The sequence below is a fragment of the Lepidochelys kempii genome, chromosome 10 (genome assembly GCF_965140285.1).
Source record: "Lepidochelys kempii isolate rLepKem1 chromosome 10, rLepKem1.hap1, whole genome shotgun sequence".
Classification (NCBI taxonomy): Eukaryota; Metazoa; Chordata; order Testudines; family Cheloniidae; genus Lepidochelys; species Lepidochelys kempii.
The window spans coordinates 66,651,110-66,676,829 of record NC_136389.1 but is presented as its reverse complement, the minus strand read 5'-3'; the positions used below and the strand labels follow the sequence as shown (position 1 = coordinate 66,676,829).

The following is a 25,720-nucleotide window of genomic DNA, read 5'->3' as shown; positions in this document are numbered from 1 at the left end:
ATTAATTATGCTTTGAGTAGTACTTGTCAGAAACAAGATTGAAAATCCCCTGTACTCAGAATAAAACGTAACACAAAAAACAAAAAAAACCCTGAGTAACTGTCTAGTCAAAGAAAAAAAGTTCATTTAATTTAGACAAAGCTAGACATGAATTTGCAAACTAACAAATGGAAGTAGTCCTTGCACTATAACTTATCTTTCACTGAGCAGACAAGCTATAGGATGGCCTTGACTAACCATTATACATCACTCAACAGTTAACATTGTTGTATTTTACATCTTATCTTTATGCCTGAACAATGTGAACCCACAAAGCACTAACAAAAAATACCACTTTATAGCAGTAACATTTCTATAGATGCAAAATGCAATCAATTTCAAGTTGTTTTAAGAGGAATTGGATGGTTGTAAAGGAATAGCTAAGAGCACTAAAGATATTTTCTGTACTTCATATAATAGGCAGGTCTCCTGGTTTATCTGTGCAATGTTTGCTGTTGTAACATAAATTTCTTTCTGCTGTGCAATTTCTAATCCTAGTGTGCTAGTTTCGGCCAGCAGAGGAACAGAAAAGTTTAGAAATAGCTAACCACGGCCCACATCGACAAAGCTGTGATTTTAATCAGGGCAGCTAGAATCAAGCAATTGCTTTTTCTTAGAAGAGAAGTATTTTTTTAAAAACAAAGAAGTGCTGAGCCACTGACGTACCCTGAGTGTAAGGCAACATCATGCGAGTGGCATGAAAACAGACTCTTGCTAGGATACTTGCATCATGTGAGTGGCATGAAAGCAGACTAGGGCATATGAGGACTGAGTGCACCACAGGGAGCAACCAGTTTCTAGTTGGACGGTGTTTGCCCTGCAATTCACAGATCCCCCTGCCAGCTAATCTGTGGGAAAACACTGATATTGGTGTCAGAGAGAACTGAACAATCTAATGCTCAAGGAAAATACCCCGACTAGATAAACGAAGAAGAAGGGGGCTTGAAGGAAGGTGTACAAATGTCATGGGAAACAAAAAGTAAATGGCCAATAATTTAGATTCACTTTATTTGGGATGAACAGGAAGATCTCAAAGTCGGAGTAGAATGTAAGCAGAGAACATAATATAGCAATAAAAATATTTAACAAAAAGAATAAGACAGGTGGATCAACAAAAGTCTCATCCACAAAACAAGTGACCGGATAAAAGGATTTCCAGTCTAAAGAGACAGATATTTTGTCAATACGTTGAAACATGTCCTTCTGTGCTAGTTTAGTATAGAGTTAACAGTTTTTACCAATCCATGCTGTAGTATGACTACAGGCTGAGCTGCAAAAGGCCAAAGAGTTACTACAGTTGTAAACATTTTATACTTCAACACACACACAGTATGGCACCAAAGCCCTGATTTACTCTAGCATTCCTGAAAGGCCCAGTAAAAAAGATCCCCACATGCATTCTTCTCAGAAACCAAAGGGAGATGGTTGATGACACAACATACAATAAAAACAACAAGGAGTCCGGTGGCACCTTAAAAACTAGCAGACATACGATACATACTGTGGGGCAGCACCTAGAAGCTCCCTGTGAATAAGTGGAAGATTGTAAACTGTTTTTCAATAATTGTATACATTACAGCTCTGTACAAGTGCATCAAAGAGGAGGAAGCCAGAGAGGTAATTTAAAGAGATGGAGAAACTATTAAGTTGATGAAAAAGGGCCTTGATGAGCATGGCCCTTTTCAAAAAAGAGAAGAGATTGAGAAGAGTGTTTGGGAAGAGGTGGTGGTGAGAGAGGTGTTTTAAATCTTAGATTCTATTCTCTACCTTTATATATTTTATCCCATTTCTACCTTTTGGTCCCTGTAATAGATGTAATTGCCAAAAAAATCCACCACACATACGAAGTGAGGCTTTAGGTGTTTTCCGGCAATGTCTACAAGAACCATAACATTCTGCAGACAAAGGAAATTCTAAATTCTATAAAACAAAGATCGATATGGGAGGAGTGTATGAGCTATTATCATTTTGCCAAGAAGAATTCAAAGCCATGCGCATATAATGGGCATTTGCCATTTCCCATCAATATTAAGAATTTTGATCAAAAATATATACACAATTATACTGGTTAGTGCAACAGGTATCCAGGGCTGCAAGACAGATGAATGTTACAAATTAATACTCTAAGCTTTCTTTACGAAATCTGTCAGCATCAGTTGTCTAATACAACACCAAGAGTCATGTTTAATGTCACTGATGACATAATTAAATCAAGTAAATGCCACATACACAAATGGTAATTAAGGAACACAAGGTTTACACACCATCTGATTATTTTTGTTTTACCCTATGCAAAAGATTTTCCTCAAAATATAGGTTCTTATTTTATTCTGGTAAAACAACACAAGAACAAATTACAGTCTGAAGGGTCAATAAGAAAAACTTAAAAACAAAAACTCTAGAAGTAAGGAAAAAACACTACAATTATGAAAACCAATGAAAAAATGTGTTCTAAAATGACAACACAGATAGAGCCTTGCACGGACACAAAATTTCTATCCACAGCCAATCCGCGATCAGCAAAAACTATCTGCGGATATCCTCAGATTTGCAGGGCTTTAGATATAAAATTTGGATCCACATCCATCCGCAATCCACAAAAATGGTCGACAGATATAAAACAGATATCCGTGGATTTGCGGGGCTTTAAACCGAGAAATAGATTTACTGTATTTAGCAGCCATTAGAGTGAAATGGACTTTTGGCTTCTATGATTTTTTTATATTTTTTACCAAAATAGTTTATTTTTTACTATTAGATTGATCTGTAACAACAGTGTTTTGAAGGCTATTGACTTTGGCATCAAATGCACTGTGCGCGCTAAATAAAGAATTAAAATGTAAGATATGTTTACCAGCTATGACTCTTCAGAAACAAAACATGGCATGTTAAGGATATATTGTTTTAAGCAAGTTGCTTTGGAGGAAGCTAGAGTTGATGGAGCTCTGTTTGAAGATGTTCCCTTTGCCCAAGAGAGGCACTTCCATTTAAAACAAAAAACAAAAACAAAAAATACAAAGATTTTAGTTGAGGGAAGGTGAGATGAAGGTTATCAAGACAGGCTGAGTGAAAGAGCAGGAAGAAACTATTTACCATGTTGAAAAATATGTACAGGAGGAGAAAAATGGTTGTTAAGGGTAAAAGATATTGGAAACAGGACAAGGGAGGTACCATAGACAAAAAAGAGCAGTGGCCTGATATTTTAATTGTAAAGGCTACATCTCAGAGGAGAGGGTTCAGAAAGGAAATGCAAAAGCAGAATCAAATACTAGAAGAATGGCTGCCAATGAAGTCTAACCAAGTACCAAGTCAAGGAGAAGGAACCAGCACCAGCCAAAAGGCCAATAGTTACAGAGGAGAGCAGTAACGCCACCATAACCAGTGTATAATTTTAAAATGTGAACAAAGTATTCCAACTCCGTGTTACCTGCACAGTGTCACAAAACCATATCTACTAGTATCTGTATTAACCATAGCCCCTACGAGCCCTAGGCGATGAATTTCTCACAACTGGTAATTTACTCTAGATTCAAATAAAGATTTAGACAAGTTTCATCTGATTATGAATTTTATATTGGATATTTAAAATGATGCAGCTCATCAACTGAGATGTCAACTTTGCTCTAATATTTTAAGTTATTTCACAGAACAATGAGTCAGGTTAGCACGGAAAAGTCTGAAAAGCAACTTTTCCTAAAGTGAAAGGCACAATAACACTTCAAGGGAGATTGAGAACAAAACCCTTTGTTTCTCCTAATTCAAGAACTATACAGTTGTGCCTAGCCTACACTAGAAAAGATATCCTTGTATAACTGTACTGGCAAAACTTCCTGGTGTAGAGACAGCTTATAATGAACAAAATAAGCTATACCAGTAAAGTGCTCTTCTGCTATTATAACTGCATCTACACCAGGATTTTGGTTGGTATTAAAAAAAGTTGTAAAAACCCACCCCTAACTGACATTACTTTCCCAGCACAGGTGTCTAGTGCAGACTTGGCCTTGATTTAGTACGGCCTTGTCTACACTAGGAGGTTTTGCAGAGATAGTTGCACCCTTCTAGCTAAACTGGCATAGCCTTTTAGTGTAGTTATCGCCATATGAAAGTGCTTATACCAGTTCTTGAGGCCAGCATAAGCTATACCAATAGAAACACAGTTATTCCAGTAAGACTTCATCTACATGAGGGCTTTTACCAGCATAGCCACATCCATAAGAAATCGAACCCCTAACTGACACAGCTACGGTTGCAAAACTGTAACATGTAGACGCAGGCCTTAATTATTCAGATGTTGGCATACATGACAACAGTTGAGTGCCTGATCCTATGAGGTGCTGAATCTCTTCTGAGAGATACTGAGCACCTGGGATCTCTCAGGACTGGGCTATTGAGCAGCACAGACTATTAAGCACAGTAAAAGTCTCATGTGTCTTTTGAAGTATTTGCTTTTCATCAAGCCTTGTAGAACCATAGAGCCAAATACAGCCTGCAAGCGCAGCTCCTACTGACTTCAGTGGGACTTGTACCAACAGTTGCCAAGGATTAATTTGCACCACAGAGAATAAAAGTGGGGAGAGGGAATGGACCAACATACAGGAGCATAAAAGGAGGATAGGGTAAGAAGGATATGTTTCAGAAACAAGATGATACACTGGAGAAAGGGAGGAAGACTAAAAAAGGATTAATTCATTTATAAGGGGAATAAAAGGAACTAGACTATGTTGTATTTTTTAAAAAATCTGAATAACGAGAAAGTGCACTTATAGGATCATTAAAACTAAAAAAAAAAAAAAAAAGCCATGCACACACCCACACAGTGGACTCCGTATCAACGGCAGCAGCCACAGTCCATAAAATCAGGCTTGCAATTATCTCAGCCATTGTGATCAGATCTTTCAAACACCCCCTTTTGATTTAGCAGCATAATGGCCACATCCTTAATCTGTGAAGCGGTGTGTACATTTCTCCACAGCTGGAAAAATCCATCGACTTTCCAAAGGCAAAGAAATTCCCACTGAGTTAAAGACCAAGATATTTTCAAAATCTGTGATGGAGAGGAGGAGGACTAAGCTGGAGGAAATATTTAGGTTTCAGTAACAACACGACTTCAGTAATGAAAAGCAACAATCCTGATCTCACAAAGCCCAAGGTGGAACTTGCATCTGCCCATCAGTGGATTTCCTATACTGCATTGAGGGGCTTTGGCAGCAAAGAAGCTGTAGCCCACAATTAATGAATTGTTCAAATCAGCTGTGAAACTTGTCAGCTGAATTAAGCCAAAGTTCGTTAACAGTCATAGTTTGATAATTTTGTGCAAAGAAGCAGGCTCAGGACATGCACAGCTTTATTTCATGAACAAATCTGCTAGCTGCCATATAGCAGAGTGCACTGTCTATCTGTGAACTCAGAAATTAAATGCCCGTGCAATGAAAGATAGCGACAAAATGTGGCGACAAAGCATCTTATGAAATCTTGCTGGATATTCTGACATGTCTTGTGGCCTCACACTTTGTCTCTTTGTTATTAAATGGTTAAGTAGTATGTGCATTTCAAAATAATCAACATTGTGAAGGGCTACATAAAATATCTGGACATCTGGAATGATCCAACTAACCTGGAGAGAGCTTGGGTAGCCTGCGTAGGGAACTTTCCTATGAACCTACAAACTTCGGGCCAAATGGGGGCATTTGAGTAGCCAAGTAGAAGTGTTCTGAGGCATCACACACAGCAGATGCAGAGAGAAGACTTCACGGAGCAAGATGAGGAAATCTATGCTCCTTAAAATTGCTTCAGATAGAACAGCAACGTACCATCCCAGCCCTACGCTTCCTGCCAAGCATTCATGTATGACAGAGTGCAAATTACTTAGCCTCCCTTTTCCCCCCCCATTTTTAATTCCACCATTTTAGCACATGTTAAAGACGGTGTGCCTTGCCTAGACTTTAAAACATGTCCATTCCTTAGTACATATTAGCTAGCAAGTGCTATCATCAAACCTAAGAGTTTAGCCTAGATAAAGCCTGCGGGTATATGGATGGGGCTTTAAACTAAAAGTAATTGCTAGCTAATTCACCCTAACTGGCAAACATTTGTACTTGCTATACTGGACACTCTACAAACATTTGGTCCAGGACACAAGTACTTACAACAGTCAAACTGAGTTGCGGCAAACAACGAACCTGAGTTTAAGAACTCTAAAATAAGCAAACCCTTAACACTGGGACCAATTCATCCCTACACTAGAGTGGACCTCAGTGTAAATGCTTCCCTAACTTGACCCAGGCTGCCACAGCCCCTAGCAGCTGTTGAATCAGCCCACAATAGCAGACATGGTACTCCAGCCACGCCTTCTAGGCTGAAAATACCCCCTAGACTCCGCCATGCAAGATAGCTTAGAGACTTTATATTAACTCTGGACTTGCTGGAGGCAGCCCGTACTTGGGGGACTTTCTGAGGGCTGGATCTGCTGGCTTTATGGCCCCTTTATTCTGGCAGAGCCAATGCAAAAAGCCAAGAGGGCTGGAGTGAATTGGGCCTTCTGTTCCTCTGTAAAACATGAGTAATAATACAGAGCTACCTTGCAGACTGCTGGAACTCTTACAAAGAGATGCAAGGCTAAATGAATGTAGTCAAACACTTAGAGATCCTCAGATAATATTTCACATGTGTACATGGCATGGTTTGTTTGCAATGAAAAAAAAGCTTGGGTCTTGAGCCAGTCAGGCTGAACCTTTGCAGCCAAAGAGGCTGTTCTCTTTTGAGAAGGGCACGTATCCCCTTTGTGGTGAGATCTGATAAACAGACCATAACTTCTTAATGCATTTGTATTGATAGGGATGTCACCAGCACAGCGAGTCCTAACACGGCTGCTTCAAGGGTACTTCTCAGACCCTGTCAGCTGTAATGTAAGTCAGCTGGGGAAGAATTTTTAAGGGATCACATCCTGAAAGGATCAGGCTTTCCTGAGCAAATTCTGCAAGTAAGTCGTGGAGAGGCAGCAAGAGGCCAGATGGCCTGATCATTAAACACACAGACTTCCAAAAACAACTGACTGAGATAGTCTCCATCTCCATATCAGTCAAGGGAGATTTGAGGAGGTTTCTCAACATTTTAGGACAAATTAGGGCCACTCTTTCCTGGCTGGAAAGGAGCCCTGTAGCAAAGTTGGTGTGGTTCTGCTGCGTAGAGGGGACTGAATGCAATGGAGCAACACCGCTGGTGTTCTTGGGGCATGGGTGGGCCCAGGAAAAGGGTAAGACTGAGGGTACACTGCTGTGCAGATCTTCCTGGTGTCTCCCTTGCCTGGGGGCAATCGAGACTACTCTGCAAAATCATTCCCTATGTCAACACAGGGCCAGACGGCATGTGACCCTTCTGCATTACTTGAGCCCTGCACTGGTCTACAATGTTTGATCCACACAGGTTGGCTTAGAGAGCAATGACGGAGCAGTTCAGTAGATCAGAGGAGAGATCCACCTATATGTTGATCTATTAGTCCTAATATTCTATGCAAGGGGAGCAGAGAATTGAATTTACCTACCTTCCAGCACTGTAGTATCTGAAAGCCTATGGGCTGGAGTTGCAGCTGAAAGGCTGTAATAGTAGTAAATGAGGGAGAGAGCTGCACTGCAATCCCAGGCCTTGGCCCCATGTTGTGGTAATGTTGATTTTCTTTCCATAGTCATGGCAACTGTACCTGTTGCCTCAGGTTTATGCGGGTGAAATGAACTTCATCACCTGAGCACAGGGAACTGTGCCCCAGAACTCCAGTGAGGCATAGCAGCTGGCTGGCAGTGTACCATGACCCTAACAGGGCAGGGACAGAACCTTGCAACAGCTCCTAGAAGTCACAACAGCCAAGACCAAGTTAGGACTAGCCTTCAGGCTCCCCTAACCTCCAGTCAGGGCTAAACGGTCATTTGTCTGGCCCAGGACAGGGTGGTGTACAAAGATTTCACGTCCCACAACACTTCTCAGTCTTGTGCCAAAGATATCTCTTCCAACGGCTCACAGATCAGGGCCAGATTTTGAAAAGTGTATGCTCCACGCCAGTCACTGAAATACATGGCCAGATATCAGCATATGGGGTGTTGAGTTTTTTTGATAATCCAGCTGCAGATGTCACAGTGGGTGCTGCTGGTCTGGCCTCAATCATGAGCACTCGAAAGTCTGGCCCTGAGCGCCTTTGAAAATTTGGCATCATGTGACTGCAAATCCAGTGAGCGGCAAATCCAGGATTAGGACTCAAGCCTTCCATACTTCCTCATACCTTATTCTAACCACTAGACAATGCTTCTTCCCTTCAGCTTTCAATCTGTAACATCTAAATTTTGTGCTTTTATAAAGCAAAGGTAAAAAACCCATTACTTTCAACTATTGTAAACATGAACTGTGATAGCAGATTTATGGTGCTCAGTAAAAATCATGAGCTAATACATAAACATTTAGTCTTATGAACCAACATAAAAAAAACAGACTCTTTTAAAATGAAAAGGCCTATTTTACATTTGCTAGGTAGAGAATATGTTGTAGCTCATGACTGCCCTTCGGAGCAGTCACTGCCCTTCCTCTCCCACCCAAGCCAGGTGTGAGAAGGATGTGTCAACTTCAAAACAGAGAAGAGAGTTTCAGTTAATGCCAAAAGTCATTTGAAACTTCTTTTGCATGGAGAGAGTGACGTTCTCTTGACACTCAGCCAGTTTTTAAAAAGTTCGTTCTTTCTTTTTTATTATTATTAACAAGGTCCATAAAAACTAAATCCTTTCTTATCCCTTGAGAAGCTGGTCGTTGCTGGTCAATGCCAAGGCCAGCAGCAGTATACTGTGAGAAGGCTGCAGCACGCTCTTTTCTGGCTTATGAACGGAAAGCTCAGTTCCCAGCAAGCTAATCCTTTAGCATTCATTAGTACACATACACTGGTTTCAAAAATCTGTAACAAACCGTGATATTTATGAAAATGAAAATCGCTCATACAAAAGTAAATAACCTCTCCAAAATAGAGTGTTCCATTCTTTGATGAAGGCCAAATGCTAATAATTCATCAGGAAAGGGGGGAGAAACACAGGACTGATCCTATGGGGTTGGGGGCTCTGATTCACACTCCTTGCACCACTGATCAGCACTGAATTTGACCGGACTGTTTTAGTGACAGGTTTCAGATTCACAGCATAAAGAGGCAAAGAACTGTCTCATCATTTCTAGTACAGCTGGAGGGTGAAGAAGTACGATAACAAAACTAAGGAGGCTAGATAAGCAGGGCTGCCTATTATCTGCAACTCTGCAGAAAGAGTATCATTTCCACAGAGAAAATGAGATTGTGTGAAAACAGTGACCGGGGGATTGGGGAAGGGGGCGATGCGCTAATTAAATTAAAAGTTACAGAGTCATAAAAAATAGGTAGCAGGATCTGAGTTCATACTGTGACAGGGTCGGGCCGGATGGCTACAGGAGAGTAATAGAAGGCGGATATATTAGCCCCAGGTTAAGTAGGTCCCTTTTCTCTGGGTAAGGTAACAGGGAAGGTTCCAGAACAATCAGGAACCTTCTGGAGACAATTAAGACAGACAGGCTGATTAGAACACCTGCAGCCAATCAAGAAGCTGCTAGAATCAATTAACGCAGGCTAATCAGGGCACTTCGGTTTGTGGTGCGCATGTAAGGAGCTGGGAGCAAGAGGCACTCGGAGCTGACAGTGAGAACGCATACTGTTGGAAGACTGAGGAGTACAAGCATTACTAGACACCAGGAGGAAGGTCCTATAGTGAGGATAAAGAAGGTGTTGGGAGGAGGCCATGGGGAAGTAGCCCAGGGAGTTGTAGCTGTCGCCCAGCAGTTCCAGGAGGCACTCTAGACAGCTGCATTCCACAGGGCCCTGGGCTTGAACCCGGAGTAGAGGGCGGGCCTGGGTTCCCCCCAAACCTCCCAACTCCTGGTCAGACACAGGAGGAGTTGACCTGGACTGTGGGTTCACGAAAACGGCCAAACTGAGGGCTGCCGTGAAGCTCCAAGGCAAGCAAATCCGCCAATAAGCGCAAGACCCACCAAGGTAGAGGAGGAACTTTGTCACAATAACAGGTTTCAGAGTAACAGCCGTGTTAGTCTGTATTCGCAAAAAGAAAAGGAGTACTTGTGGCACCTTAGAGACGAACCAATTTATTTGAGCATGAGCTTTCGTGAGCTACAAGCTTATGCTCAAATAAATTGGTTAGTCTCTAAGGTGCCACAAGTACTCCTTTTCTTTTTGTCACAATACATAGTCACTTACAAAATTCTCATTGACTTCAGTGGGGCCTGATGCTGCACCACTAAAGTGAATGGGAGTTTTGAAAATGACTTATGTGGGAGCCAGACTACGCCCATACACTGTAAGATGAAAGCAGCTTGTCTTATTCTATTTTACGCATTACTAGTTTTTCTTGGACCCAAACAGACATATGGGAGATCAACAGCAGCATTTCAAAAGCAGCTCTTTGAATTTGCAAAGCCTACGTTGACAGGTTCACCAATTATTATTTTTTTGACTCCCTGACTATCAATGTTACCCTCAGCTTCTTTATACATAGTATATATTTCTTATACATAAAGTAAGTGTCTAGCCCTTTGGGCCATAAAGATCCTCTTTAACTGTAAATTGATTACTAGGATAGCAAATTTGTTCCACTAGTTTTCTTTTTAAAACTATCACGGGTTATTCTCGGCCACTGCCAACAGCGTTTGCAGAATTGGGGTCATCTACACATCCCCAATGCCTCCCCCAGCAGTAGATATTACTGCAAGCAATAACACCACTATTTGTAAACAATTTCTCCACTCAAAAAATTCCATTCAGTGTTGTCTTATTCTTGTATGGCATATATCTGTTCAGCACCCCCACTGTGTCTTGACAGAGATAGAGCTTTATTAATAAAATGATATTATATGCCAAAATTGTTAGACAAAGTTACCTTCAACTCTGTGATAAAGAAGAATTAAATGGATATGCCCACATTAAATCAATTAGACAAGCAATTAAGGAATAACAAACCTTTAACCTATACAATTTCCTGCCCCTTCCTCTAAAACAGGCAGTACTGGCCAACATGGGGACACAATACTGGACTCGGTGGACCCTGGGTCTGATCCAGCCTGGCATTTCCTCAGTTCCTAAACAGATTAATGCCCTTATCCTGTATTTACAGCCACAATTAATATTAAGCAATGAGTAGAGCAATGCAGTGACTTGTCGAAGGTGACACAGCAGGTCAGTGGCAGAACCAGGAACAAAACCCAGCTTTCCTGACATTAACCCTGTAAACTAGATTATGCTGCCTCCCACAATGACAGAGTTACAATATGGTCTTTTAAATGATCACAAACCACTGGGCAATGTAACACACAGTTTGACAAATAATAAAAACAGGTATAGCTTGAGGATTATGAATATCTGAACATCCAGAGGTAAAATTCCTCTGGTCTATTAGGAAGTAATAGTTTGCCTTTTAAAGGCAATTTTCTCTGGATTTGCAATAAATTCTTGGATGTAACCTGTGACCTGAAGTCACAACGTATCCATTCTTATATACCGACTGCTCAGATTAATACCTCTGCTAGCATAATATAATAGTATGAAAATACACATTCCCCCTCAATTCTACTCCTCCTGTAAGACTAATATTTTTTGTCTTCAGATTCAGCTTTATCAACGTAAGTACACAAATGTAGCATTTTGCACTATTAACAACATGTAATTCCTACAGCATATATAACATCAAAATTCAAACGCAGACCAAGTTCTGCCCTCAGCTACACCCAGACAGCTCAGTGACTTCCATGGGCTTCTACTGTAAACTGGGGGGTTGTAACTAGAGAGAGAATGTGGCACAGCAACAAAACTCTTCAGTATTTTAAAAGTATTATTTGTTTTGCAAAATCAAATAAAAACACAGGCATTGTTCAGAACCCAGGTCCAATCTGCTATCACAGAAGTGAGTGGTAGACCTTTGATGGACTTCAGTGACTTCAGAATTGGGCCCTCATGTTTATTCTAAGTACTGTGCTCATTTATGGTGAGCTTCTTGTTTGTGAAAAAGGGCAATTTTATCAGCCAATTAAACTATACAAGTGTAAAAGGGAATGTATTTCTGCTTCAAGTTACCAAAGTATCATGGGTGATGTTCCTCAGCCAGCTGTGCACTTTCTAACAACTTTTTTGGGGGGGAAAAAATACTGAATACTGAAAGGAAACTGCATACAAGCCTAGATGGACAGTTGTCTAGAAAAAAAAAGACTCACACATGAATACAAACTCTAAGTTCCTGAGGGGGATGCATATATATCAAGCACCAGTTAAACTATGCATTTAGAACAGGGGTGGACAAACTATGGCCTGTGGGCCACATCTGGTTCACCAGGTGATTTAATCTGGCCCTTGGGCTCCCACTGGGGAGCAGGGTCTGAGGCTTGCCCTGCTCCCATGCTCCAGCCAGGAAGCGGGGCCAGGCAGGGGTGGCAGGTTTGTAGAAATTTTGGTGGTGCCCAGAACCCGCTCCCCCAAACTCCACTCCCCACCTGCCTAAGGCTTTGGGTGGGGGGAGGAGGTCTGGGATGCAGGCCCTGGGCTGGGGCAGGGGATTGGGGTACAGGAGGGGTGCAGGCTCTGGGAGGGAGTTTGGGTGCAAAAGGGGTGAGAGGTTGGGCTCTGGGAGGGAGTTTGGGTGAGAGGGGGTCTGGGGTGCAGGCTCCGGGCTGGGGTAGGGAGTGGGGAGTGCAGGAGAGGGTGAGGGGTGCAGGCTCTGGGAAGGAGTTTGGAGGCAGGAGAGGGTGTGTGGGAAGGGGGTGGGGTGCAGGCTCTGGGACAGAGTTTGGGTGCAGGCTCTGGGCTGGGGGTGTGGGTGTAGGAGCGGGTGAGGGGTGCAGGCTCTGGGAGGGAGACTGGGGTTGGGAGGGGGTGCGGAGGGAGGGGGTGAGCGGTTTGGAGTGTCAGAGAGGCTCAGGGCTAGGGCAGAGGGTTGGGGTGCGGGGGTGAGGCTCTGGTTGGGAGTGCGGGCTCTGGGGTGGGGCAGGGTTGGGGATGAGTTTGGGGTGCAGGCAGTCTGACCCAGGGCTGGGGCCAGAGAGGAGGACTCGCCCCAGCCCTCTCCCCACCGGCAGCAGTGAGCTCTGGGGGAGGGGGCCCCCCTCTTCCCCCCAGAAGCACACCCACCCCGCACCATTGTCACTGCACATGCTCCCAGGGCCCCTCTCAGGTCCAGGAAGGCCCCTCACCTCCCCTGTGGTGGGTGCAGGGCAGAAGGGGGGCTGCCATCACATGTGTGCATCCTCCCCTGCTGCTGCCCCTCACAGTAGCCTCACAGGGGGTGAGGCTACCCCTTGTCCAGCGTGGGGCAGGAGCGGTGACTGCGGGCGGGGGGGCCCCCTGTGCTGGTGGAGGGTCCTGCCAGAAAATGAAAGGGTCTGAGGGGGAAGGGCAGAGTAAGGGCAGCCTGCCCTGCCACTAGTGTATAGGGAGCACTAGGACCTTGTGGCGGCAGTTGATGCTGGGAGCCAGTAGAGCGGAGTGGAGCTGCAGGGGAAAGGCAGGGATACGCCGGGGGCCAGGGAAGGTGCGCGGGGGGCAGCAAGTGGAGGTCGGGGGACACTCAGGAGAGGTGTATGGGGGTGGCAGGTAGGGCTGGCTGAGAGACCCGGCCCCAAACATTGGTGGAGCCGGGCCCCAGAGCCCTGAATATTGCTGGAGCTCGGGCACTACAGGCCCATACAACTCGTCGCCCCTGAGGTCGGGGGCCACTCTGCGTGGCTCTGCGCAGCTCCTGGAAGCAGTGGCATGTCCCACCACCGGCTTCTACGTTTAGAGGCAGCCAGAGGGCTCCGCGCGCTGCCCCCACAGCTCCCATTGGCTGGGAACTGCAGCCAATGGGAGCTGCAGGGGTGGCACATGCAGACAGGGCAGCGTGGAGAGCCACCTGGCCATGCCTCTGTGTAGGAGCCAGAGGGGGGACATGCTGCTGCTTCTGGGAGCTGCTTGAGGTAAGCGCCACCCAGAGCCTACCCCGCTTAGCCCCTCCTGTGCCCCAACCCCCTGCCCCAGCCCTGATCCCCGTCCCGCCCTCCGAACCCCTCATCCCCAGCCCCACCCCAGAGCCTGCACCACCAGCCGGAGTCCCCAACTCTCCCACCGCACCTCAACCCCATGCCCCATCCCGGAGGCCCCTCCCACTCCCTGAACTCCTCATTTCTGGCCCCACCCCAGAGCCCACACCCCCCGCCCGAGCCCTCACCTCCCCCCATGCCCCAACCCTCTGCCCCAACCCTGATCCCCCTCCCACCCTCTGAACTGCTCGGTCTCAGCCAGGACCACCCTCTTCTACCCCAAATCCCCAGCCGCACCCCAGAGACCTCACCCCCCCCACCGCACTCCAACCCCTCCCGTACCCTGAACTCCTCATTTTTGGCCCCACCCCAGAGCCTGCACCCCCAGTCAGAGCCCTCACCCCCTCCTGTACCCCAACCCCAATTTTGTGAGCATTCATGGCCTGCCATACAATTTCCATACCCAGGTGTGGCCCTCAGGCCAAAAAGTTTGCCCACCCCAATTTAGAAACTTAAAACTAAAGCCATACATTTGGAAATTCTGTGCTACTACTGAGAAGTGTCAGAAAAGGAGAGTATCTGGTACTTGGTACACGTAAAAACTGTGTTCTCAATGATGAGGCAACTCTCCTATCTGCTTCTTAATATAGGAAAGATGATATCCAAGGCAAATTGGAGTTCTTTTGTTTTGCTTTTTAAAAACAAAGCATAAGCATAGCTTTTCCCAAATAAAATTCTTATAAACTAGGTTTATGTTGCAATGTCCTTTTAAAGTCTATTTCTCTGATGGAATTTTATTAAGCATGATACAGCCCAAAGTTAAAGATAGAAAGTTATGGCAAATATGCAACATTAAAAATACATTGTCTTCTAGTGGCAAGTAAAATAGGGCCTCAAAGTTTCCACTGCCCCAGTAGGGAGTTAAAGGTCACTGCTAACTCAAAATTAAAAACAATGGGAAGTAGAGGATGTCATTCTTTTATATTTGCCCAGTGATTCTGTGTTTTCTTTGTATGAATTTATTTAGGAAACTGGGAACTCTAACAAACAATGAAGTGATTTCAAGGCTGCCTTGTTCCTCCTCCCCCCGACCCCTCATCAGAAATCAGTTCATTCCACTTTATAAAATGTTTTAATGTATAAAGAAAAATATTTGTTACTTCAAAAGGTTTGAACTTTCCAAGTATGTAAAAAACAAACATTTTCCAGAAAATTGTCACTTTCATTTTAAAGTTATTTTGTTTGTACTAAAAGAGTGAATTCCCCTCCTTATTAACAAAAGAACAGACAATAAAACTCAACTTAAATCAAAGCAGCTTAAAGTTATCCATTTATATATAGCTCAAAATACCAACAAACAAAAAACTTATTTGAAATGTACAACTGATAAATTCATACAGGAATGAAATATACATCTGAACAATTCGATGATTGCTATTAAGCCAGCAAAAATGTGTCACTCTCATTTTTAGGGGTCAAATTAAGCTGCCTCTGATACACATGTACACATGGGAAGAGGCGCACCCAGGCAGGGTGTAGGCTTGCAGACTGTTCCCCATACCTCCATAAACTCTGAAGTTTACACTTGTCCAGGTAGGGAGGGCAGGGCCTGGGACCAGAAGGCTTATTAACTCATATGCTGCCACACTACCCTAGCAGATTTTTTGCCCCATGTGCTGGGGCGGTGTGGGGACACTATAGTCTGGCTCCTCATGTAAGAGCTAATATTAACACTGCTTTTGTCCTCACATCCCACTATGTGAACAGGAGTTGAAAATGCTCTGCAGCTAACAGGAAATGCTTAGCACCTCAAAGTATCAGGTCCTGCAGCAATACAGGTGATCTGCAAAAGCAAAAATAGGCCCTTTCAACAGCTGAAAGTGAAAGTTGGAATGGGGAAAAGACTTTTACTCAGAGCGTTTAAATAATAACTTCATTCATTTTTGTTAACACCTATTTAATTTTGATCACTGACATTTTGAAGAAAAAAAATTTGTTAGAGATTCAGTACCCTCTACCCTTCCACTAAAATATGAAAGGAAACAAGCCATGGTCCAAAACACCCAGGAGTTCCTTCAATAAAAGTAGGGGAAAAGAAAGCAAATTTTATCTTCCTGATATTGCTAAAGAACAAACCAAGCAAATTCTCACATATGAAAAAGGGCACAAATCCAATTTAGGGGACAAGAATCATTTGCCGTTCATCTTTAAGGTGTTCTCTCACATGTACTCAAGAAACCAAAATCCAAATTCAGGGTCTAATAGCCAAATGACATCCATTAAAATTAATGGACCCAATCCTGATCCTACTGACATTAGTTACAGAACTCTCATTGGCTTTGATGGGATCAGGCCAAATAGGAGCTGAGTAGCTAAAACTCCACAAAGGATCCTTAAGATGTAGCAGCTAATGAATAAAAATTAATAAAAATTAACTAAAACAAATTCATATTTCCTCTGGGCCCAGTCCAACATTGAGATCCTCCAGTGCATCTCTTGGGTCCATACATGGAAGATATGGGGTTCTGTTATTGTTGTTTTTTAAATTGGCAACATCATTTTATCCCAAATACTGCCTTTAAATCTTGATAATCCTACAACAATTTGTTCCAAAATATTTTGCTTTGTTAAGGGCAGCTCATCACATTGTCAGTCTTTAGATGTTGAAAAGGTGCCAATACACAGACATACAATATTAAAAACATTATTTAAAAAGAAGAATTTCAAATTAATTTGTAAACCACACTGAAACAGGAGAGTAGTGAGCATGATGTAATTTCAATTCATTAAAAAAGTCACTTTCTAACACTTTTCCTTTCTCTGGAAAGGCATACATACATGTGGAAGCTGCAACTACTGGTTTATAAAACACTAAACTTTTATGGAATGTTGAGTGACATATTTACAGATTTTACAAGGAAAAGGAGAAAAGGGCCTGGGAGTTTGATTCAGGGTCAACAGTTCAGCCCACAGCAGAAGGGGATGAGCTGGAAGAATGCAGACATCAGAGACTTCACTGTTTAATTTCGTCCCCTTCTGTAATGACCCGATCAACATCATTTACTGTGCTTTCAGGCGGGCATTTTCAAAAGGATCCTAAGGCAGTTAGGTGCCCAGATCTCACTGAAAGTCAAGGGGATTTGAGTGTATAACCTCCTTGGGTGCCTTTAGAAAAAAAAAATCACAGCCTTTCTTGTTGAGTGGTCAGATTATTTAGAAAACATATTTAAAAATTCAGTATGCATCTTGTCATCCTTACCAGTTTCAGTTATGGTTAAACCATGATATCTAATTATTTTACAGCAGAGATAGTTACATACAGAATGTCATAGAGGCAAATTAATCCTTGGTCAAACTCCATTAAAGTTATGGATGAATTTGGCTTATAAAGCACTGGATGCAATTCATACAGAAAATTCAAAATTGGACAGATAACAAGAAATCACATTTAATGAAGACTCTTCTAAACTTTACTATCAACATTTTAACTCCACTTATATTTAATAAATATGTTTACAATTTGACTCTATTAAGTACATAGGACTAGATCATCTTCAAAAAATGGAGGATGGGGTGGGAGGGACAGATGACAAACTTATGAAAAATTTCTGTTGAAATAATTCTGTTTAGAACTCAATCTGCTCATCATATTTGCTTTAGGTTTCTTCCATTATTCTTTGGATGCAAACAAGGGCTTTGTGTTTCTCTATCCATTGTGTTTATTTCCTAGCCGAGGGCCAATTTTGAAGTCAATGGGATGTTTGAGCCCACGAAAAGTACCAATCCAGGCACTTAATTATTATTGTTAATGGGGCCAATTATACAGCCCTTACTCTGGTAAACAGTCCTTAGCACTGAAGACTAACATGGCCCCTTCTCCTCCCTGCGCTGGGCTGCACAATACTTTAGAAGTGTAAAGTATTATTATACTCCTGTTCGGAATATTATAAAAATTGCAGTCAGTAATGCTGTAAGGTTCTGACTTGGTTTTCTGAATATGGATAATTACTTGAACAAGAATGGCTATTAAAAACATAAGCAACGTATGAAAGTAAAATGGTTTCTAAATGGAATAGCTTCAAATAAGCTATGAGCAACGTTTAAAAAAAATATTTGGTTACATAAAAAGCTGGAAACAATATGCCCTTCATAGTCATATTGTTTATAAGCTTATAGTGTGAAATAATGTTGTCATTGAACATGATCCAGGAGCAAGTATCTACATCTGGTGGGACTGTTTCACAGCAATGATCATTATTTACTACTTGTGCTTATCACTTCAAATTTTAAAAACTGAACTGTTGACACCTTAAATACTAAGGAGACCGGTGCCTTGAACTATAATTTCATACCATACAATACTGGGGAGGGAGGGCGGGCGAGGGAAAGATACTATATAATGAACTTACTGATGAATTGGGGGTTTGGGGGAAGGTTAAAAAAAATGTGAGCAAGTGTATTGTATCACTAGGATGTTTCTTACTGTAGATTTATCCAAATATGTTTACACATCCCTCTGTTAACTAAGATTTTAAGAAAACAACAGGCACCGTGTGTTAAGCGAAATGACATACTGCAAAGAGAATGGAAATAAATGTTTATTTTCAACACTTTCCACATCAACACACACAGGTGTAAGGAGAGAAAGAGCTAAGAAACTTGCCACAAAGCCTGAAACCAGCAGGAGACGGACACACAGGAAGTTCCAGCCAGAGAGGATGAGGGACATGGCTGCAGGAGGCACAGAGAAAAGAGTGTTTCACTTCTGTCAGTAAGGTATAAGCTGAAAAGAATCATTATGGAGTTAACATTATCCACTCCAAACATTCGGGGCCAAATCCTGCTTGCCTCCGCCACACAAGAAGCTGCACTGAAGTTCAGAGATACAATTTTTGTATGTTCCTATTCTACGTCAAACTCCTCTGGCTAGTCTGAATGATTTAAAAAAAAAAAAAAAACACACCTCATGATATGTTCCCAGCAGAGCAATTTATACATTGTGAGTGGCCTCAGGACTGCTCTTTGAATTGCTGCTCTTCCACCTTCTATTCAAACCAAAATCAAATCAAATCATATCGATCAAAAAAAAAAACAAAACCAAAAAACCCCACTTCGATGTCAGCATGCAAGGCTGAAGTAAAACTGAACATACCTCTCATCGCATCAAAGGCCTAGTTATTTAAGTTTGCTTCATATCAACTCAAAAGGAATCCACAGTCCACGGGCAAAGAAAGGGTTTGTCCTTTGCAACAACAGAATCAAAAGGCAGCCTGGGAGTCTGGCAGCCGCAGGGAGTGAGAAAGGTTAGAGTGTCTCAGCGTGGGAAGGATCATCTCAGTGGGAGCAAGGATTTCTATACAGGAGGGCTGATGTCAGTGAAAGTGGGAGGGAAATGACAGTGGGGAGGGTTGTCACGGGAATGATTGAGAACTGGCTTTGGAAGGAGCAGAGAGGAATCAGAAGAGAGTTGGATGGACTCAGTGGGAGTGGGGACACTACATGTGGGAGTTTCAAAGAGAGGGAGAGCCCGCTGTGTGTTCCCAGGGGAGGGAATGCCCAGCCCAAGTAGGGCAGGAGCAGGAGAGCATGGTAGCCTCAATCATGTGTGATTAAATACATATAGATTATATCTGATTAAATGAGAAAGTCAGTGTATATTGTAGTATTACAGAGCCATTAATTAATGGACTATTATAGATGTTATTTCATGTTTGTTAAACTACCCAGGAAAGGACAGTTCAACAGGTTTTGAACTAAGAATGCTTAGTGTTTTTAAATGCCTTCGATTTCATCTGCTGTTCCCCAACCAGCAGATAAATCAAACAGCCTTTTACAAAGTGATCTGCTTCTATCTTAAAATGCCAGAACCTTTGGTTTACTGGCCGTTCCACAAACACACCCCTTGGCATGTGTATATTGTTGAAAATACATCTTGTCAAGAGCCATACAAGAAAAAGAAAATATTACACAAGTAAATTAACTGCGGCATGAAATACAGAGCGAATGATTGAGAGCATGGTGAAGTACAAGGGTTCGTTGACATGATGTTTGGACAGCATATTGCTCACAAACAGCAATGCCATGAGCAAGCTCTGCAAGTCATTCTTCACAAGTGCAAGTAAACATTTACACCATATCAACATTTGCTCTGCTTATGCCACATTTTTAACTGAGCAAATATATTAACAATGTTTTAGAGAGAGTTTTTTTAAACTTATGGGATTTTTAAAAATCCTCCTTTCTGTAAAGCCAGGTATTTTAGTACCATAAGTCCAATTATATAAACTTCTGAGGGAGAGAAAAAATACAGTTGGTACATTTAAAATGTATGTTTAAGTATCACATCCTTAAAGTCCAAGATCTTGGGACCTTTTGGGGCTAAAAAGCAAGTGCTATCCCATTGGTACCCTGTAAATCTGTGCTTTCCAATAGTACTCTATAAAGCTCCATTTGCTAGTTTGGATGGGTTGTGTGATAATCAGACCTTAAACTTGTCACTGTTCTAGGGCTAAATATTGCAGAGCCTGCCCACAGACCAATATAATTTTGGACTGAAAATTCTATATTTGGGGGGCAAAAAGGCAGGTTTTTTGTGGCAGGTTCTTTCTTTTTTTTTTTTTTTTTTAAAAGATGTGACACTTATTTGAAGCTGCTCAGAGATTAGCAATGTTAAATGGGGACAGGTGAAGCCACCAAATTCTATTTATGATACGATTTCTTGGCTTATTACATGGGTATCACCACAACCATATATGCCAGATACAAATATTGCTACATACATGTGTGCCTACACATACTACGCAAACAATTCTGCTAGATTACTTTGGAAAAGGTTTGATTTTTTTCCTTATTAAGAAAGAAATGTTAATCTTTGTAGCCATATTTCATGGATGATGGGAATCACAAAATACAGTGGGAAGACACTTTACATTTAGTGATTCCCTGCCATCTGCTCATAATGGATATCTGACAACACTCTAGAATAGATATAGAGTAAATCTCAGTATCAGCTAGCAGGAGAGAGAGTCTTCTTTTACAGCTTGGATTTGGTTGGTTTTTTGTATGATGCTTTTTGACTTGAAAATCTTATGTATTATAACCAACATACTGGTCCAAGGAAAGGGATTACATCATCATAAACGTTTTTACAAATGCTAGTGAAAACAGATGATGCACACACTGTGGGCCAAATTTTGTTCTTCTGTATAACTGTGATTTTCCTGACTTCCATATGTAACAGAGGAGAGTTTGGCCCAGGTGTGAATATTGCTGTGAGACGGAGAAAAAATGTCACTCAGGCAGGTAACTTTGCTATACACACAATGAGAGGTGTTCCAACTACAGTATCACATGATAATCATTGGCTCAAGCTCATGAGAAGCTGACCATCTTCTGCACAGTGCTGAGTGCCACTGAAGGTGTCCAAGCACTTCAGAGAAAGTTCTCAGCCCTTAGCAAATGTTTAATGGTTTGTGGTACCATGCTCATTCCCACAGTTCCTCCTCAAGTCAGAGTCCTACTAACTTCAAAGCTGTACAATTGTATGCCCTTGCAGCAAACCATACTCCCAAACAGAAGCAGGACTGGGCCCCTTAGTCTCAATTTTCCTGTACTTCGTTTCTTTGTAAAATAACTTTACTGTATCACTGAGAGTAGGTGACAAAGCAATAGTACAATTCACTTTCATACACAATACAATTTCAGTGACAATATAGTTGTAAACTAACATAGCAAGGGTAGTAAATGTGATAACATACAGGCTAATAATAAACAGCAGAGAAAGTACAGTTCTATGCTGTTTTACATATCTGAAGGATAGCACAGGATTTTAAACAGAAAAAACCATGGAGGTGAAATCACATTTAGTATTAAATTGATCTTTCAAAAAACCCACTCCCATTTAGGAAAAACAATCATTTTGCTGCAGTGTTGTCAGAGGGAACCTAGCATCACAGCTATGAAATACGACTTTTTGTGAGAAAAGCCTATATACAATTATCAACAAGATTAGAGGATGAATGTGAACTAAGATCAACTGCATGTCTAGCTGAGTTACCTCTGATGTCCCAGTCCCACTAATGAGCAATGTATTCACAAAAATAAATCTGTTTTCTTCTTCCCTGCATTCTCTAACAATAGGTATTATTTAACATAGTAAACACATAGAAGACTAAGGCATCTTTAATGTGAATATTATAGTATTTCCTTGTTTAAAATGCTGTGAGATCCTTCAAGCAGATACTTAAAAATCGGAAAGAAAAAAAAAGCTACACAAACAAATCTCAGAGTTCTGATGACAACATAAATAACCTGTATTTCTTTATTGTGGTTACCATGATTTCACCAGTATGCCTTGGTGTGTATGCAGCCCTATAGCTCAGTTTCTTGTGTCTTATTTATAACACAAATAAAAATGTTAATTTGGCATATAATTGCTTTAGTTATTCATCCTATTACCTATATAGTTTCTTCTTGCATCCCACATTTTTTCAACTCTATGAAGTGACATTGCTATATTTGGGGGAAAGTAATTTAAGAGAATCACCCACATCACAGAAACAATTTGCTGGAGTTCACAATCAATAACCTAGACACATTCTTAATATAGATTGTAAAAGGTTCAGAAAACTGTACAAATGATTATAGGTATTGCAAGCTGCAAAATGTTGTGACCTTTTGTTAGTTCCTTCCTGTATGTCATACCTATATCTTAGATTTACAGCATGTGTATCTCTTAACCGATATCACGGTAAGCCAGGGATCAGCCATGTTATATAATAGCTTCTGTGCATCCCATAACTTGTCTTTTCATTTGTAATTATTTATTTCTACAAAATGCAGAATGCTGCAAAAAAACAGAGAAAACACTCTACCACAAAAACTATATTAGCAACTTAACAAATATAAGCCACTCACAGAAAGTAAATATAAATGCAATTCTTCAGTTCTCCTAACTTATTTTACCTTTTTTAAAAATCACAATTTTTTTTATTTTTTCAGTATGTGTCTTTCTGTGAGGCATACTGGCATTATGCCATATGTAAGTATACACACACTAATACTCTACAAAATACCTTGTCTAGAAAAGCAAGCAAAGTCAACAAGTGGTTAATGTAAATCAGAACCCTATCCAAAAATTCCTGTCACTCTTGTTCCAGCTTTCTAATGGGAAGAAAGGGTTTAAAGTGACTAGCCCATCTACCAGATCGTTTTATATGGCATTGGTATTTTGCGCCCAAAAAGACAAGCACAAATAGCAATATCTGATAAGTCAATAACAACAGATGTAGATAAATACATGTTACTTGCAGTGCAGGCTCACACAAGCCTGTCCCACCATCGATGCCTCTCTGCTGCTGAATGCACAGGGCCTATCTGCTTGCCTTGCTCTAATGACTGACAAGGACATTTAAACAGCTCTCCTTTTCCACTACACCAAAAACTCTTCCTGGGGAATGAAGAAACAGGTTTGGGAACATCGACAAAGTAGTTTCATGAGACTGATTAGTTTGTAAACTAATTGCTCAAGCCATTAAAGCTTTCCAACAATCTATTACTCAGATAGCCTCCTTGGGTCAAATCACTGGAGACAACTTCTGTTCTGAGAGAAATAGTGCTAATACGTTTAGCACTCTTTTTACCTTCAAGCTGGATCTGCTGGTCTGGGTGTCTGGCTCCATGCTCTGGCTGTTCGCCCTCTTGTCTTTCTTGGAGGAATTAGTCCTCACCTTATAAGTGGATGTGTTGGAGGATTTAATGAATAATCCCGGGACGGAGTTGCCTTGCTGTTGCTGAGACATGGTTGTGTTGGTCTGGTGAGGGGAATTGGACTCCTCGGACTCTTTACTACTGTGATAAACCACCCTGCTGTCAGAGATGTGGATGCTTGGAGCACAGCCCATGCTTTGTGACCGCTTTGGGACGTTTTCTAATTTTTTTTCCTTCCAGTGGGTCTCTTCCCTTTGATTATGATTATTATAATTTTGTTTGTTTGTTTGTTAACAGGTTGAATCTCCTTCCTGCTTCTCTGCCACGCTCGGGAGCATTGTCATCGGTCCTTTCTACCCCCCGCCCCCCAGAACCGTGGGTTCTCTTCCTCCTCCAGGAAACAGGGCTCCTTGGAGCTCAAGCTCAGCAGCGGGGCGGGGAGGGGGTTCAAGAACTGGTCGAGTTCATGCTTTCACCGGTTCTCTCTTTCAGACGAGGCCATCTCAAAATCGCCGTAGGATTTTCCGTCAGCCCGGGGAAAGGGACCGGGGTGGATGGGGGGGGAGGGCAGCCACACTAGCGTCTCCTTGGACTAAGCGCTCAGAGCCCTGAACATTGGAACAGTTCCCTCTCTGCACTAGCCCACAGAACCGACTATTTTCCACTCGGGTTTGCGGAGTGTTACAAATTAACCTTGGGGGCCGGGAGGCGGGGGGAGGGGAGGAATTCTCCCCCCCACACACCTTGTCTCCCACAGCCCCCACGGGCGCTGCGTATCGATTTATCCCGCTCACCAAGATCAAGAACCGACCCTGTTAGTTGCCTGGCCTCTCTCCCTCTCTTTTTTTTTGTTTTTGTTGGGGCGGGGGGGAAATCACACTCCCCTCCCCTCCGGAGCCAGAGTATGTTCCTCGATCACGCTCCCGTCCGATTCATGTTCCTCTCCGTCCTCCTCCTTCCCAGCAGCCGCCGCCGCCGCCGCCGCCGCGCAGGCTGGCTATTGACATTCACAGGCTAGCCTCCTCTTGGCAAGGGCTTCGGAAGGAAGATTCCCCCCTTCGGAAACAGGGGGGCTCTATCCAGCAGAACATTCCATGCCGCGGGCACCGCTCCCGCCGCGGGGCGAGCCAGCCCGAGCTGCCGGCTGCACTGCACCAGCCCAGCAGCCGCCGTCGCCGCCGCCGCCGCCTGGCAAGGGGCGGCTGGGTGGGAGGCACGGGGGAAGCAAGCTCAGAGGTTGAGTCGGGCAAGGTGGGGGTGGGCAAGAAGAAGAGCCACCCTAACAAAAATACTGCATAACTCGGAGGGGGGCTGCTGAGACCCAGAGGAGGAGCCGGCTCAGCTGGCGGAGGCATCAAAGGGCCTCCTCCATGTTTTGTGGTCACAGAAAAGATGCAAAACGTTGCTCACACACATAAAAAAAAAAAAATTATCCTAGAGTCCCATCTCCATGGTATGCATTAAAATGGCGAGAGGTTTAATTCCCAGGCATTTGCTCTCCCTGCAGCTGAGGCTGGGCAGGAGGAATGCCTCTCCTCGGCGTCTCCTTTCCTTGCTCCGTGCCTGGGGATGCTGTTCTTATTGATGCTTCGCAGCAGCAGCAATCCCCCTCTTCCCCGCCCTCCAAAGCTGCCCGCTTGCCAGGCTTCCCCTTGCAATTCTGCCCCGGTGTTTGACAGCGGCGGCGGCGCGGCGGAGCCAATACAAGCACCCGCGAGCGGTGACCTCCAGCCTTTATTGGCGTCAATGCAAATGAGCCGGCGAGGGCCAATCTGCTGCGGCACGGCCGGAGCCAGGCGGCCCCGCCCGAGGGAGCGAATTTCAAACTCGTCCCGCCGCCGCCGCCGAGCTCCTGCGCACCCACCGCGGGCTGGTCCCGCTAGCGCACGCAGCGCGCTCGGGGCTG

At 43.0% G+C, this 25,720-nt stretch overlaps 1 protein-coding gene across 4 annotated transcripts in view; it reads right to left on the bottom strand.

The window, feature by feature from the left end:
• The window catches only part of PDE8A (phosphodiesterase 8A), a 197,161-nt gene extending 171,675 nt beyond the window's left edge, over window positions 1–25,486 (bottom strand). For 2 of the 4 annotated variants that reach the window (XM_073304039.2, XM_073304041.1), the window contains exon 1: window positions 23,748–25,486. In XM_073304039.2, coding sequence (XP_073160140.1) covers window positions 23,748–24,008 — 261 coding nt within the window. In that variant the 5' untranslated portion in view covers window positions 24,009–25,486. Of the gene's footprint in view, window positions 1–7,579; window positions 7,605–23,747 lie in introns of those variants that run through there. The other 2 variants (XM_073304040.2, XM_073304042.2) reach the window with 2 other exon arrangements.
• Between the last annotated feature and the right edge of the window lie 234 nt (window positions 25,487–25,720).